The following is a 15,309-nucleotide window of genomic DNA, read 5'->3' on the forward strand; positions in this document are numbered from 1 at the left end:
CATATCATCTATCACGGATATCGTTATTGTACATACCGGTACTGTATATCATTTGTATTGACACCATTTTTTGAAATTGCTGCTATGCAAGTAACCATTTGGCTGTGCCGTTTACACCTTTTGTAGAGACCCATTCACTTAGCAAAATATTGATATAAAATGAATGTGGTCGTATGATTTTGTGACATACAATCATGTGACTGTATCAAGTGTCAACCACAAATATGGAGGATGCATCTGTTTATGTACTGTACATTTGCACCTCAAATCATGTTTCAACTCAGGTTGCATGGCCTTATCACATAGTATTGCATACATAAGTTGTGTAACAGTATTTCAAATATGCTAATGTACTGGTGTGAATGCATTTTGGCAGTGGTGTAAAGTACTTCAGTATTTTTTTTTTTGGGGGGGGTATCTGTACATTACTTTACCATTTATATTTTTGGCAACTTACTTAACTACATTCCCGAAAGAAAACAAAAAAAGTAGTTTTTACTACATACAGTGGGGAGAACAAGTATTTGACAACCTGCAAAATCGGCAGTGTTTCCTACTTACAAAGCATGTAGAGGTCTAATTTTTATCATTAGGTACACTTCAACTGTGAGGGAATCTAAAACAAAAACCAAGAAAATCACATTGTATGATTTTTAAGTAATTAATTTGCATTTTATTGCATGACATAAGTATTTGATACATCAGAAAAGCAGAACTTAATATTTGGTACAGAAACCTTTGTTTGCAATTACAGAGATCATACGTTTCCTGTAGTTCTTGACCAGGTTTGCACACACTGCAGCAAGGGAGTTTGGCCCACTCCTCCATACAGACCTTCTCCAGATCCTTCAGGTTTCGGGGCTGTCGCTGGGAAATATACTTTTATATGGATTTTCTATTGGGTTCAGGTCTGGAGACTTGCTAGGCCACTCCAGGACCTTGAGATACTTCTTACGGACCACTCCTTAGTTGCCTTGGCTGTGTGTTTCGGATCGTTGTCATGCTGGAAGACCCAGCCACAACCCATCTTCAATGCTCTTACTGAGGGGAAGAGGTTGTTGGTCAAGATCTCGCGATACATGGCCCCATCCATCCTCCCCTCAATACGGTGCAGTCGGCCTGTCCCCTTTGCAGAAAAGCATCCTCCCCAAAGGAGGATGTTTCCACCTCCATGCTTCACAGTTGGGATGGTGTTCTTGGGGTCGTACTCATCCTTCCTCCAAACACAGCAAGTGGAGTTTAGACCAAAAAGCTCTATTTTCTTCTCATCAGACCACATGACCTTCTCCCATTCCTCCTCTGGATCATCTAGATGGTCATTGGCAAACTTCAGACGGGCCTGGACATGCACTGGCTTGAGCAGGGGGATCTTGCGTGCGCTGCAAGATTTTAATCCATGACGGCGTAGTGTTACTAATGGTTCTCTTTGAGACTGTGGTCCCAGCGCTCTTCAGGTCATTGACCAGGTCCTGCCGTGTAGTTTTTGGCTGATCCCTCACGATAATTGATGCCCCACGAGGTGAGATTTTACATGGAGCCCCAGACCGAGGGTGATTGACTGTCATCTTGAACTTCTTCCATTTTCGAATAATTGCGCCAACAGTTGTTGCCTTCTCACCAAGCTGCTTGCCTATTGTCCTGTAGCCCATCCCAGCCTTGTGCAGGTCTACAATTTTATCCCTGATATCCTTACACAGCTCTCTGGTCTTGGCCATTGTGGAGAGGTTGGAGTCTGTTTGAGTGTGTGGACAGGTGCAGTTAATACAGGTAATGAGTGGAGAACAGGAGGGCTTCTTAAAGAAAACTAACAATTCTTACTGGTTGGTAGGTGATCAAATACTTATGTCATGCAATAAAATGCAAATTAAATTACTTAATTATACAATATGATTTTCTGGATTTTTGTTTTAGATTCCATCTCACAGTTGAAATGTACCTATGATAAAATGAGACCTCTACATGCTTTGTAAGTAGGAAAACCTGCAAAATCGGCAGTGTATCAAATACTTGTTCTCCCACTGTACATTTTCCCTGACTCCCAAAAGTACTCGTCACATTTTGACAGGAAAATTGACATGGACACATTGACACACTTAGAGAACATCCCTGGTCATCCCTACTGCATCTGATCTGGCAGACTCACTAAACACAAATGTTTAGTTAATTATGTCTGAGTGTTGGTGTGCCCCCTGGTCAAAAATAATAAGACGAATGTTGGATAGGGGTTATAGCATTTCTTTCACATGACCCATCAATTTAGACAAGCGTGTCTGGGTAAGCATGTAATATTTATAAAATATTTGTTTAGCTGGAATTTTTCCCTATTGTAGGCTCCTACCACTTTTAGTCTTAATCTTCACTACACTACTCACTGTTTAGCACATGACCTCACATGTGAATACTTAAAGATAGGTGGAACTGGCTTAAGAGGGTGGGAACAAGGCTGAATGGGTGTAGACAAAGGAGAGCTCTCCAGTAGGTCCCAAAACAGTCAATGGCCCTTCTCAAAAGTAAGTTTGCAAGTTTATCAACTTTCAAAGCAGAATTACTTTCCCATCGCTCTTCAAAAATGCAGTGTATTATATACACCATTTTGTAGCTATGTAAAAAACTCATTTTAAATTTTGCTAAATAAGACTGATTTGAGCCATTCAGTCACATGCCTAAAAAATGAAAATAAGTGAAACCGGTTCTGACTGATGCATGTTTAATTTGTATCGGTTTGGGCTCCCACAGACCGATGCATTCATATCGTAAACATTTGAACCGGGGACCAAGGCAAATCGTATCGGTACATCGCTATGTGTTACGTTCCACAGCAAGAAAACCAAAATGTAGCTCAAACAGAAGAGGGTACAAACAAAGTCACCGACCAATAACCGAAACAGGTGGGGTTTTAAGATGGGTTCTGAAAGACACTCATGGGGGTGTCCACTGAAAGTTGACGAGTAACAACTGGAACCTAAAAAAGACACCCACTATGATGGCCCACTAAATTTGCCCAACAAGAGGCAAACAAAAAGGCACAGGTGAAACACCTTCACACCAATGAGATAACCAGCACAGGTGTAACCATACTGACTAACGAGGTGACAATCGGTGCACCCTATGTGCTAACGAGCTAAAGTCCAACCTCAAAACATAAATGGAGAAACCAAAGCCTGTAACATGAATAATGCTTTCTATAATAGAATGCAAATTGACACTTAGCTGATTCTTGACTTTTACTACATATGTCTGTTTTACAAGGGTGTACTTAGGATATTGAAGTACTTTGTGGTTGGGAGAAGCTGTACCTGGACGATGGCAGGGTCCTGCGGGAAAGAGCATGTTGGCTTTGGCGGCTCACACACAGTCAGGTCCTTGATGTCACTGCCTCTGAAGATTATGTACTCAAAGATCTCATCTCGGGGCGGGATGGGCCTATCAGTGGGCCGATCCTCAGTGCCAAAAGACCGAACTAAATGGGGAAAGACAAAGCATTCAGTTAGCATAAGCAGTGACATGACATGCAATGTGTAGCCAAAATGTACTTTGAGTCAGGTGTACTGTTGGACTGGGGGAAAAAAAAAAAGTTGTTCACCCCCTCGCAAAATAAATGTACACATACATGTTATTTAATCATTGCACCCACACTGTTTGCGCGCTTCGTGGCCAAGCGCCAAAAGAGAAATTGGTTTGATTTGTGACGCGCAACGCCCCGCAAGTCTGGCCTCTCCCATCTCCTCATTGGTTTTTAGAGCATATACCCACGTGGGTGATTGAAAATGAACTTTAGGTCCACACTCTGGTCGGTTATAGTAATGCTGTAAAGTTGGTTTCCAACCGCCATATAAAAAAGGCCAAAGAAAAAGAAGCCTGAAGGAGGAGAGATGACATTTTTTTAATTTTATATCTGTGGATTAATTGTCGGAGTAGAGGACAGGGTGCATTTCAGGTAAAATAACAACCCAATGTTTATATTCCAGGACAAATTAGCTAGCTAACTAGGGGACTTTAAGTAGCAACCACCTAGTAGACCAGGTATGGTAACTGCTGGTGGTGAAAGAGAACAGAGGTAAAGAGTAGAGGGTAAAGATACTTTTATGTTATGCACTAGAAACTAATTAAACCCTTTAAAGACATTTGTTTATTACAAAAAGCTAAAATATTACATTTCAACCACAGGTTTTTGTATTAAGTAAATTGTGGAATATTATGCTTGTACAAAAGCACTACCTATGTATTAGTGTTGTCAGTGTTATTTTATTTACCTGTAGCATAATCTGACAGAATTAGATTGACGGTAAATCAAACAATTGGCAATTGCGATAGAGCTGTGACTGACCACAATGAAATTGGAAGCAATTATCTAAACATGGCCATTAATAATTGAACAACAACAAGGCTACAGCCTATAACTTCAGTTTGTAACCTTCCCACTAGCCATGATTGGCTGAAATAAGTGGGCTGGACATGCCGAGAGAGGAGTTTGGATTGGTCTGTCGTATAGAAGGCTTTTGTCTATTGGAGTTGGTCAGTCTGTTGGTAAACTCAGCGTGAATGTAAGTAGGGTATTATGCCCTCTGATCACATGCAGTTATACTCCAGTTATCAGAATGCATGATTGCAGTGCTTTAGAGAACATAAGTACACCCGAAATACACTGCTCAAAAAAATAAAAGGGAACACTTAAACAACACAATGTAACTCCAAGTCAATCACACTTCTGTGAAATCAAACTGTCCACTTAGGAAGCAACACTGATTGAAAATAAATTTCACATCCTGTTGTGCAAATGGAATAAACAACAGGTGGAAATTATAGGCAATTAGCAAGACACCCCCAATAAAGGAGTGGTTCTGCAGGTGGCAACCACAGACCGACCACTTCTCAGTTCCTATGCTTCCTGGCTGAAGTTTGTCACTTTTGAATGCTGGCGGTGCTTTCACTCTAGTGGTAGCATGAGACGGAGTCTACAACCCACACAAGTGGCTCAGGTAGTGCAGCTCATCCAGGATGGCATGAGTCTGCTCAAACGGTCAGAAACAGACTCCATGAGGGTGGTATGAGGGCCAGACATCCACAGGTAGGGGTTGTGCTTACAGCCCAACGCCGTGCAGGACGTTTGGCATTTGCCAGAGAACACCAAGATTGGCAAATTCGCCACTGGCGCCCTGTGCTCGTCACAGATGAAAGCAGGTTCACACTGAGCATGTGACAGTCTGGAGACGCCGTGGAGAACGTTCTGCTGCCGAAACATCCTCCAGCATGACCGGTTTGGCGGTGGGTCAGTCATGTTGTGGGGTGGCATTTCTTTGGGGAGGCCGCACAGCCCTCCATGTGCTCGCCAGAGGTAGCCTGACTGCCATTAGGTACCGAGATGAGATCCTCAGACCCCTTGTGAGACCATATGCTGGTGCGGTTGGCCCTGGGTTCCTCCTAATGCAAGACCTCATGTGGCTGGAGTGTGTCAGCAGTTCCTGCAAGAGGAAGGCATTGATGCTATGGACTGGCCCGCCCGTTCCCCAGACCTGAATCCAATTGAGCACATCTGGGACATCATGTCTCGCTCCATCGTTGCACCACAGACTGTCCAGGAGTTGGCGGATGCTTTAGTCCAGGTCTGGGAGGAGATCCCTCAGGAGACCATCCGCCACCTCATCAGGAGCATGCCCAGGCATTGTAGGGAGGTCATACAGGCACGTGGAGGCCACACACACACTACTGAACCTCATTTTGACTTGTTTTAAGGACATTACATCAAAGTTGGATCAGCCTGTAGTGTGATTTTCCACTTTAAATTTTAAGTGTGACTCCAAATCCAGACCTCCATGGGTTGATAAATTTGATTTCCATTGAGAATTTGTGTGATTGTTGTCAGCACAGTCAACGATGTAAAGAAAAGTGTTTAATAAGAATATTTCATTCAGATCCAGGATGTGTTATTTTAGTGTTCCCTCTCTTTTTTTGAGCAGTGTACATCACACAGATAAAAAGATTGGCCGCTAGCTTCTTTGCTAACAAACACACTTCGGAAGCAGTAAGAAGGGTAGTTCATGAGCGTGTTATGCTGCGATGCTGACTAGTCAGTCATTGATCATGTTATGAAGCGTGCGTAACACTTAGAACAAATACTGATAAAGAGAAAGGTGATGTATAATTGGTTTCCTAAGCCCTTGATGAAAGTGCGCATACAATCATACTTGAAAACATCCATTACAACAACATTCCCTTAAAAACATTAGATGTGACACACTGCCTGTTCAAATCAGTGTTCCATCTTCACTAGAATTCTATACTAGCACTCAATGAGCAAAAATTTGTTTGATATTGTTTCATTAACTTTCCGACTTGGTCAGAAACACAGGGGGACAGATGCGAGTACCAAAATAAGTTATGTAAACCATTGCCAAAAGATATTTAATCTGGTTGACTGAATACTTACGACTTTCTTTCCAACTTTGTTGTAACAATAACAATTTGGCAAATAAGAGATGAAATGTAGTCTACTTCAAAATGCACACATTCAAGGTAAATATGAAAGTAGTTTAATTAGGATATAAGCCATATAAATTTGTTTTAAACTCGTTTTTCACTCTCAAAATGACAATTGTTCATAGAGAAACAACGAAATGTGAGCCGAGTCCATGTCAATGGTTAAAATCACATGAACCTTTTTTTTTAGGTCTGAAAGAATGTATATTTGAGTGTAAATGCCATCATTGTAAATACAAATGTTCTTAACGGATTTGCCTAGTTAAATCAAATTTATATTTTAAAAAATGCCCCTTTAAATTGCGAGTGAGTAATGGGCCTTGGATGTCATCTAGCTATGGTTCTGTACTGCGGCTGCTCATTTCATGGCAAAGTTAATAAATATAAATTATATACACTTCTGCCAGGTAAGCCTACTTCGCAGGTAACATTTCATTGAGAAGGTTGAGGAAAATATTTCTGTCCACCCTCAAGAAGTTTAACACAACTGGCTACACGGAGTGTTAGACAAATGTGCGCACCACTGACAGCCACTATATTGCTGGAAATTAATTGGCAGATTGTGTTAGGTTTGGCATTTTAAGACAATAGTGGCTAACCGGGGGTGGAATTATGTCAATATTGCATTGATTAAATAGTAGATGGGAGCTTGCAGTGTCAGATACTTGTGAGGTTTGTTTATGACTGCATGAGAAGGAACACATGGAAAAAGTGCATATACTTCTGGAAATGTTTAGTGAGTTAGTCGTAGGTGGGCTGTGAAAGGGAGATACCTAGTTAGTTGTCCAACTGAATGTAGTCAACTGAAATGTGTCATTCACATTTAACACCAACCCCTCTGAATCAAAGCTACCGGTAGCATGCGATTTACCTGTTGGAGACCCCTGAATAGATTCTACCAGTGTCTGGAACTATTGGAGAGATGCAACACCCTTCCACAAAACATTCCATAATTTGGTGGAAAACTGTCTCAGGCACCACTCCAGAATCTGCTATAATTGTTCAATTGGGTTGAGATCTGGTGATCTACCTTTACAAGTGACTGAGACAGACACTTTAAACCCTCTATGCTCCATTGAAACACCTCTTATGTCATAGTAGCCAAAATAAATGGGAAACTGGCCATTTTTAGACTTGACTCCATGATGAGATGTTAAGTGCGTAATTAACTCAGGAATCACACCTGTGTGGTAGCGCTTGTTTTCAATATACTTTGCCTGCAGTCCAAACACTTAAGACATACCCATGTCCACTTACCATATACCCTTGGGGGAATCCCCGTCACCATCTTGGAGGGCGGTCCAATTGATTAGCCAAGCAAGGCAAGTTTGCAGCGTAAGCACCCCAGCCCTCATTTTTAGTCAGCTCTGAGAATGTACAATTATGTTCACGCCGGGGCCATGAAACTCCCCATAATTCAATTTGCGACGATTGTACATCCGCTACATAAAAACATCAATGGAGAAGTCAACATACAAGTGTAAGTAAAAACGAAAGCAAATAAGTTAGTGTGCTCCTAATGCACATGACGGCACAAACAAGACCCGTAAAAATGTTTGGTTATCTTTTGGGAATTGTAGAAAACATTTTCCGTCAGAAGTTCCAGCTAAGAAAGCTAACGTTAGTTATCTAATTAATTTGCTAGCTATCATACAGTAGGCATATGTTAATTATATTTAATGTAAGTAGACATGCACTCATTTGACTGTAGCGCATATAAAATCACCCACAAGCTACCGGTGAGAAATTTAGCCAAAGGTGGTACATTTAAAAATAATTAATTCCTTCCTTTTTTTCCCCTTTACAAATCAATACAGGTAGTACATATAAATAATACACAAAGGGGCTAGGGGGTACAATATCACATTACACAAGGACCTTAAGGGACATACATACACTTACGCTAACAGCTTTTTTGTTAGTAGAGTATTTAAATTGTCTTAAAATACAGTTCAAATTCTTTTTGTAAGGTAAAATGTGGTGTTTTGTTTGTATATTTACATTTGTGAATATGAAATTGACCAAATAATTTAATTACATACAAATGTTAACTTATTTCTATCATAGGTGAAGAATCCAAGCAGTACATCTCACCACAAATAGTGTAAGATTTTCATAAATGTGTTCAATTATAAATCTACTGATGTCTTGCCAGTTCTCTTATATGAATACAATGCCAAAAGATGCACTGTTTCTGGGTGGTCATTAAAAAAGGAACAATTTGAGTTGATGTTTTCATTAACTTCATATAGTGGTTGGCAGGATAATATTTATGAATAATTTTAAAGGAAACCTCCTTAATTTTGTTAAGTAGGTATGTGTGGCAACAGCCAAACTTTTCCAACAGATATCAATAAATCCATTCCAATAAGGCATGACATAAGGTATAGATACAACATCCTGCTGAAACAAGGTTCGTATCGCTCTGTTGAATGGACCAAAAGAGAAATAAATCTTTCCTACTGATGAGTCAACAGGGTCAATGGAAGGTAGGTTCTGAGGGTCAGGTCTTCACACGCAAAAGCTTTAGGTGTTACAGGAACCTTGTAAAGTGATAAGAATTCCTTATAACTAAATAAAATAACCTCTACATTTACCAGTTGGCTCACCAATAGAATATTATTTCAGAACCAATATTCTAAAAACTACTAAGTATTTTTATACAATAGATCCCAATTATTCCATGTAATATCTCTGGAGAAAAATGTGGCTTATAAATTGAGGACCATGACAAGAACCTGCCAATGAAAAGCAGAACATTTCACTGGAACTGTCAATATTATAATAGCAAACCAACATGAAGTTAAGGCCACCAAAAGTAGAGAAGACATGAGGAATACAATTCCACATAGAAGTGGGTTCTTAGGTATTGCTTTATCCAATTGATTTTAAAAGCAGGATTTAAGGTAGTAAAGTCCAGAAAAATTCAGCCCACCATTCTCATAAGTGTTCATTACAGCAGTTTTCTAAATGTAATGGGTACGGTTTCTCCACAGAAAGTTTTAAAAAGCATCTGGTCTATCTCCTTCCTCCCTCTCCCTGCAAGTGTATACTCGTCAGACCTCATCAGAAGTGTCCACTAAATTTGAGGGGATAGGGTGTCCTTAAGTGTTTGGACCGTAACCCTTGTATCCCTCATTTACTCAAGTGTTTACTTTATTTTGGCAGTTAGCTGTATATAACCAAAACTCGTTTGGTTTGCAGCTTCGATAATTTACGGGCACCAGTTTTTCCCCCCCATGCAGTGTAGAGCGCAACATTTTTTTTTGCCGGCTGGCAAATTCCCGAAATTCAGCATCACTGACGTGGAGTTGCTTGTGAATGTTAGCGATGCAGTTGTCGCGCTGCGTCACCGCACCGCAGGTTTACATGATACTCTCAGCTTGTACTTGAAATAAACATGTTTAACTAGCTCCATCACCAGGTAACTTTAGGTTTAACAAGCCAACACTACTAGCTAGTTAGCAAGTTGGCTGGCTGACTAGTCAATTAGCTAACTTCCTAACGTTAGCTAAGTAGACACCTTTTTCAGAACAGCATAAAAACAATTAGTCACAGTGTGATGAAATTACGTTTGCTTACAGGCATCTCTGTAACGTTATGTAGTTAAACGTTATTTGGTTGGTGCACAACAGTGCGGACATTTGCATGAGTTAACGTTCTTTACCTTTTGCAAGTGCGACAGTCGAATTCTCAGTGTCAATAGTGTAGAGAATCCCTTCGTAACGAATCTCGGCCTTAGAAATTAGGCTGATTTTGCTCCCGATATAAGGGGTTCCTCCACTCATGATGGCTTCAAAATCCAACTAGATCCCTCACTGAGCGTTGCTTTGAAGCATGTATGTGGCTAGCCCTTTTTGTGCTTTTGCGTGCTACTCTTCGATGAGGTTTAACTGCGGTTGGTATCAAATATGTTGCATTACCGCCACCTACTAGACTGGAGTACAACTCCCTTATACTTTGCTTGAAAAAATAAACAAACAAATACCCTACAATCTAACACTGCACTCACAATTATTATATATATATATTTTTAAATAACACCACCCTACTCCACTATTTACTATTTAGTCCTACCTCATATGCCAACAACCTGAAATGATGAGACATCACAACTTAACACTCCTGAGTGGCTCAGTGGTAGAAGGCTACTGTACCTCAGTGCAAGAGGTGTCACTATCTGGCTGTGTTTGGGAGTCCCATAGGGAGGTGCACAATTTGCCCAGCTTTGTCTGGGTTTGGCCGGAGTAGGCCGTCATTGTAAATAAGAATTTGTTTAACTGACACTCCTAGTTAAATAAAAGGTTAAAAAAAGAGGAATTGTTTTCAAATTAACACACCCTGTGACTCTTCTGATGTCATGTCTCGCTCACCCAAATGCCACCACAAGCTCAATTTTCCGCGACTTACGTTCCATCCCTGCAGTACAGTTGATAACCATTGCTATAAATGCTAAAAATCCAATCTTACTGAAACATACAGTTGAAGTCAGAAGTTTACATACACTTAGGTTGGAGTCATTTAAACTCATTTTTCAACCCCTCCACAAATTTCTTGTTAACAAACTATAGTTTTGGCAACTCTGTTAGGACATCTATTTTGTGCATGACACAAAATAGATGACACAAAAGTCATTTTTCCAACAATTGTTTACAGACAGATTATTTCACTTATAATTCACTGTATCACAATTCCAGTGGGTCAGAAGTTTACATACACTGAGTTGACTGTGCCTTTAAACAGCTTGGAAAATTCCAGAAAATTATGGCTTGGCTATAGAAGCTTCTGATAGGCTAATTGACATCATTTCAATCAATTGGAGTACCTGTGGATGTATTTCAAGGCCTACCTTCAAACAGTGCGTCTTTGCTTGATATCATGGGAAAATCAAAAGAAATCAGTCAAGACATCAGAAAAAAAATCATAGACCTCCACAAGTCTGGTTCATCCTTGGGAGCAATTTCCAAATGCCAGAAGGTACCATGTTCATCTGTACAAACAATAGTATGCAAGTATAAACACCATGGGACCACACAGCCATCATATCGCTCAGGAAGAAGACGCATTCCGTCTCCTAGAGATGCACGTACTTTGGTACAAAAAGTGCAAATCAATCCCAGAACAACAGCAAAGGACCTTGTCAACATGTGAACACAACTGGTACAAAAATCGACAAGGAAGAAGCCACTGCTCCAAAACCACCACAAAAAAAGCCAGACTATGGTTTGCAACTGCACATGGGGACAAAGATTATACTTTTTGGGAGAAATGTCCTCTGGTCTGATGAAACAAAAATAGAACTGTTTGGCCATAATGACCATCGTTATGTTTGGAGGAAAAAGGGGGAGGCTTGCAAGCCGAAGAACACCATCCCAACCGTGAAGCATGGGGGTGGAAGCATCATGTTGTGGGGGTGTTTTGCTGCAGGAGGGTCTGGTGCACTTCACAAAATAGATGGCATCATGAGGTAGGAAAATTATGTGGATATCTCAAGACATCAGTCAGGAAGTTAAAGCTGGGTTAAAAATGGGTGTTCCAAATGGACAATGACCCCAAGCATACCTCCAAAGTTGTGGCAAAATGGCTTAAGGACATCAAAGTCAAGGTATTGGAGTGGCCATCACAAAGCCCTGACCTTTTTTTTTACTAGGCAAGTCAGTTAAGAACAAATTCTTATTTTCAGTGACGGCCTAGGAACAGTGGGTTAACTGCCTGTTCAGGGGCAGAACGACAGATTTGTACCTTGTCAGCTCAGGGATTTGAACTTGCAACCTTTCGGTTACTAGTCCAACGCTCTAACCACTAGGCTACCCTGCCACCCCAATCCTATAGAGAATTTGTGGGCAGAACTGAAAAAGTGTGTGTGAGCAAGGAGACTTACAAACCTGACTCAGTTTCACCAGCTTTGTCAGGAGAAATGGGCCAACTTCCACAACTTAAGCTTGTGGAAGGCTACCCGAAACATTTGACCCAAGTTAAAAAATTTAGATGTCAATGCTACCAAATACTCATTGAGTGTATGTAAACTTCTGACCAACTGGGAATGTGATGAAATAAATAAAAGTTGAAATAAATCATTCTCTCTACTATTATTCTGACATTTCACATTCTTAAAATAACTGACTGACCTAAGACAGGGGATATTTACTAGGATTATATGTCAGGAATAGTGAAACTGAGTTTAAATGTATTTGGCTAAGGTGTATGTAAACTTCCGACTTCAACTGTACATGTAAAGTAATCAATAAGTTATATTATTGTAACATTAAAAAGTACATTTCAAGCTAGAACCCAACACATCTCTGGGGACATGGTTCGATGTCACAGGACAAGAATAAGACAAGGAAGTCTATTTGGGTTTCAAGGTCCTTTCAAGTCCCTGAGCGTAATAAACATGTGACAGGCATGTTTACCTATGAGGTCTAAGGGGATGGATCAGTCTCTTTTTCACTCTATTTCTCGTGGGGAATAGTCTGACGACTTGAATATTTAGTGACAGTTTCTGAAGCAGGGTCTGTATTCTCAACGTGGAATTTTACTGGCTGGTTTGCGTAGCTTGTTTATGAAGAGCAGTGTTCGAGTGAGAATCGTCCCAGTCAACAAGCGCCAAACCTGTGTGCCGGCGAAGAGAGTAGAATGATCTGTGGTGGCTGCGTTGCATGACGGGCCATCCGTGCTATTGCACTGTCAGATAATAAATCCACCAATGGTGCTACATGCTGGAGTCCTTGTCGATGATTGTTCACAACACAACGCAAAAAGTGTACTGTTGCAAAGGCAATTAGCATAAATTATATTGTATTAGGAAAATATAGCATATTTGGACAGTACAAATGACCTTAAACTCAAATTATTCATAAACTCCTAGTGAACTCGGGAATGCACCATCAGAAAGAAAGAAAATAAAAAATTTAATAAAGTAAAACCGGTTGCAACATTTAAAAACCTGTCGTACCCTTTATTACTAGTCAGAGCTCTGAAATGTAAAAAGTCTTACAACAGTGCACCGTTTTGTCCCTCAACGGCTCTAGATGAACAAGAGAAAGCACTATCCTTGCATTTCCCTGAGTTCTGGGAGTGGAAGTTGCAGGCGAGAACAGCACGTATCCTGTGCACAGGTGGGAAACGGAGGGCTGGCTTTGCTAGTTAGCCAGATTACATTTCGTCATGAGACTCAGAGGAAATCCTCAAATTTCCTGGTATCTAGGGTCACTATATGAGCTCACCCTACACGACTCACAACACAACTGTCTCACTAACTACTCTGAACACACAGTACTTTTTACCCTTATTGTACAAGGTAAGTTGACTGAGAACACTTTCTCATTTACAGCAACAACCTGGGGAATAGATACAAGGGATGAATGAGCCAATTGCAAGCTGGAGTTGATTAGGTGGCCATGATAGAATGAGGGTCAGATTGGGAATTTAGACAGGACACCAGGGTTAACACCCCTACTCTTACGATAAGTGCCATGGGATCTTTAGTGACTACAGAGAGTCAGAACACCTGTTTAACATCCCATCTGAAAGACAGCACCCTGCACAGGACAATGTCCCCAATCACTGCCCTGGGGAATTGGGATATTTTTTTGGGCCCAGAGGAAAGAGTGCCCCCTACTGGCCCTCCAACACCACTTCCAGCAGCATCTGGTCTCCCATCCAGGACCAACCCTGCTTAACTTCAGTGGCAAGTCAGCAGTGGGATGCAGGGTGGTATGCTGCTAGCATCATACCATGATACAACTGTCTCTGCTCAACTGTTTCTGCTCACACACAATACAACTGTTTCTACCACTTACGGGGGGGACTTGCTAGGGTAGCTAGCAAGCTTGAGGTGGTCACGCCAAACCTTCAATAGTGCTGAGCAATTTGTGCCTTTTTAGGTCGGTTCGGTTTCGGTTCAAATATAAACAAAATTATCACGGTTTTAATTATTTGGATTGAATGCTGTAACAACACAGAATAAAACAATTAATAAACATCCCATGATGATAGTGACTGCCATTACTGCTTATCACTTATTAACTATAATTTATTCCTATGACTTATAAAGTATTTCAGTTGTTGTGTATTTTACATTTTCTTTTATTTGATGACTTTATTATTTCTTTGATGACTTTATTATTTGTATCCTCATAGACGAGCTAGCTGCTGCCTATGCTGTCTGAATTTTTTTGTTTGTTATTCAAAGTAATGAGGCATACTTTTATTACCGCTGAATACCAACTATCGATCATGAAGATCAGTATTTTCAGGTAGAGATACACCTCATGAAGCAACAGCTGCTCTCTATATCCCTACACGATTGTGCATTCTTCTCTCTTCAGTAGCAGGCATGAAAGAAACACAGACCGGACAAGTAGATGCGCATATACTGTATGGTCATTGTAGTTAATGTCCGCTAAACTATGTAGAATATTAGCCTGTTGGAAACTACAACTCCCTATTACATCGCACAGTTCAAGCTGGATCTGATGTATCTCTAGAGAAACTGCAATGTGCACATTGAGCTCACAGGGGAAAAAACGAACAAAATGGAATTAAAATAATTGAACCGACTTCAGTCAATTAGTTGTTTAATTAGTTGTTCAGCGTCATCGCTGTCCTCCTATACTCCTTTGCGACTCCTGCCAAGGAAGGGTTTCGCATCCACCCAGTATTTCCTCCCCTGTCCATCTCTCCTTTTCCTCCATGGCATGCTGCTTGGTCCTGTAGTGGTGGGATATTCTGTCACGTCTGTTTAAATGAGCAGACCAAGGCGCAGCGTGAGTAGTTCCACATTATTGATTGAGGTGAAACTCAACGTGCAGTTCGTAGCGCACATAGCAC

At 40.7% G+C, this 15,309-nt stretch overlaps 1 protein-coding gene across 2 annotated transcripts in view; it reads right to left on the minus strand.

The window, feature by feature from the left end:
• Positions 1–10,337, minus strand: part of LOC109889612 (protein LSM14 homolog A) — a 31,695-nt gene extending 21,358 nt beyond the window's left edge. The window contains exons 1-2 of one of the 2 annotated variants that reach the window (XM_020481176.2): positions 10,145–10,337; positions 3,297–3,460 (exon numbers count right to left, since the gene is read on the minus strand). In XM_020481176.2, coding sequence (XP_020336765.1) covers positions 3,297–3,460; positions 10,145–10,265 — 285 coding nt within the window. In that variant the 5' untranslated portion in view covers positions 10,266–10,337. The remainder of the gene's footprint in view (positions 1–3,296; positions 3,461–10,144) is intronic. The other variant, XM_020481177.2, reaches the window with a different exon arrangement.
• Between the last annotated feature and the right edge of the window lie 4,972 nt (positions 10,338–15,309).

This window comes from Oncorhynchus kisutch, linkage group LG4 (genome assembly GCF_002021735.2).
Source record: "Oncorhynchus kisutch isolate 150728-3 linkage group LG4, Okis_V2, whole genome shotgun sequence".
In the NCBI taxonomy this organism is placed as follows: Eukaryota; Metazoa; Chordata; class Actinopteri; order Salmoniformes; family Salmonidae; genus Oncorhynchus; species Oncorhynchus kisutch.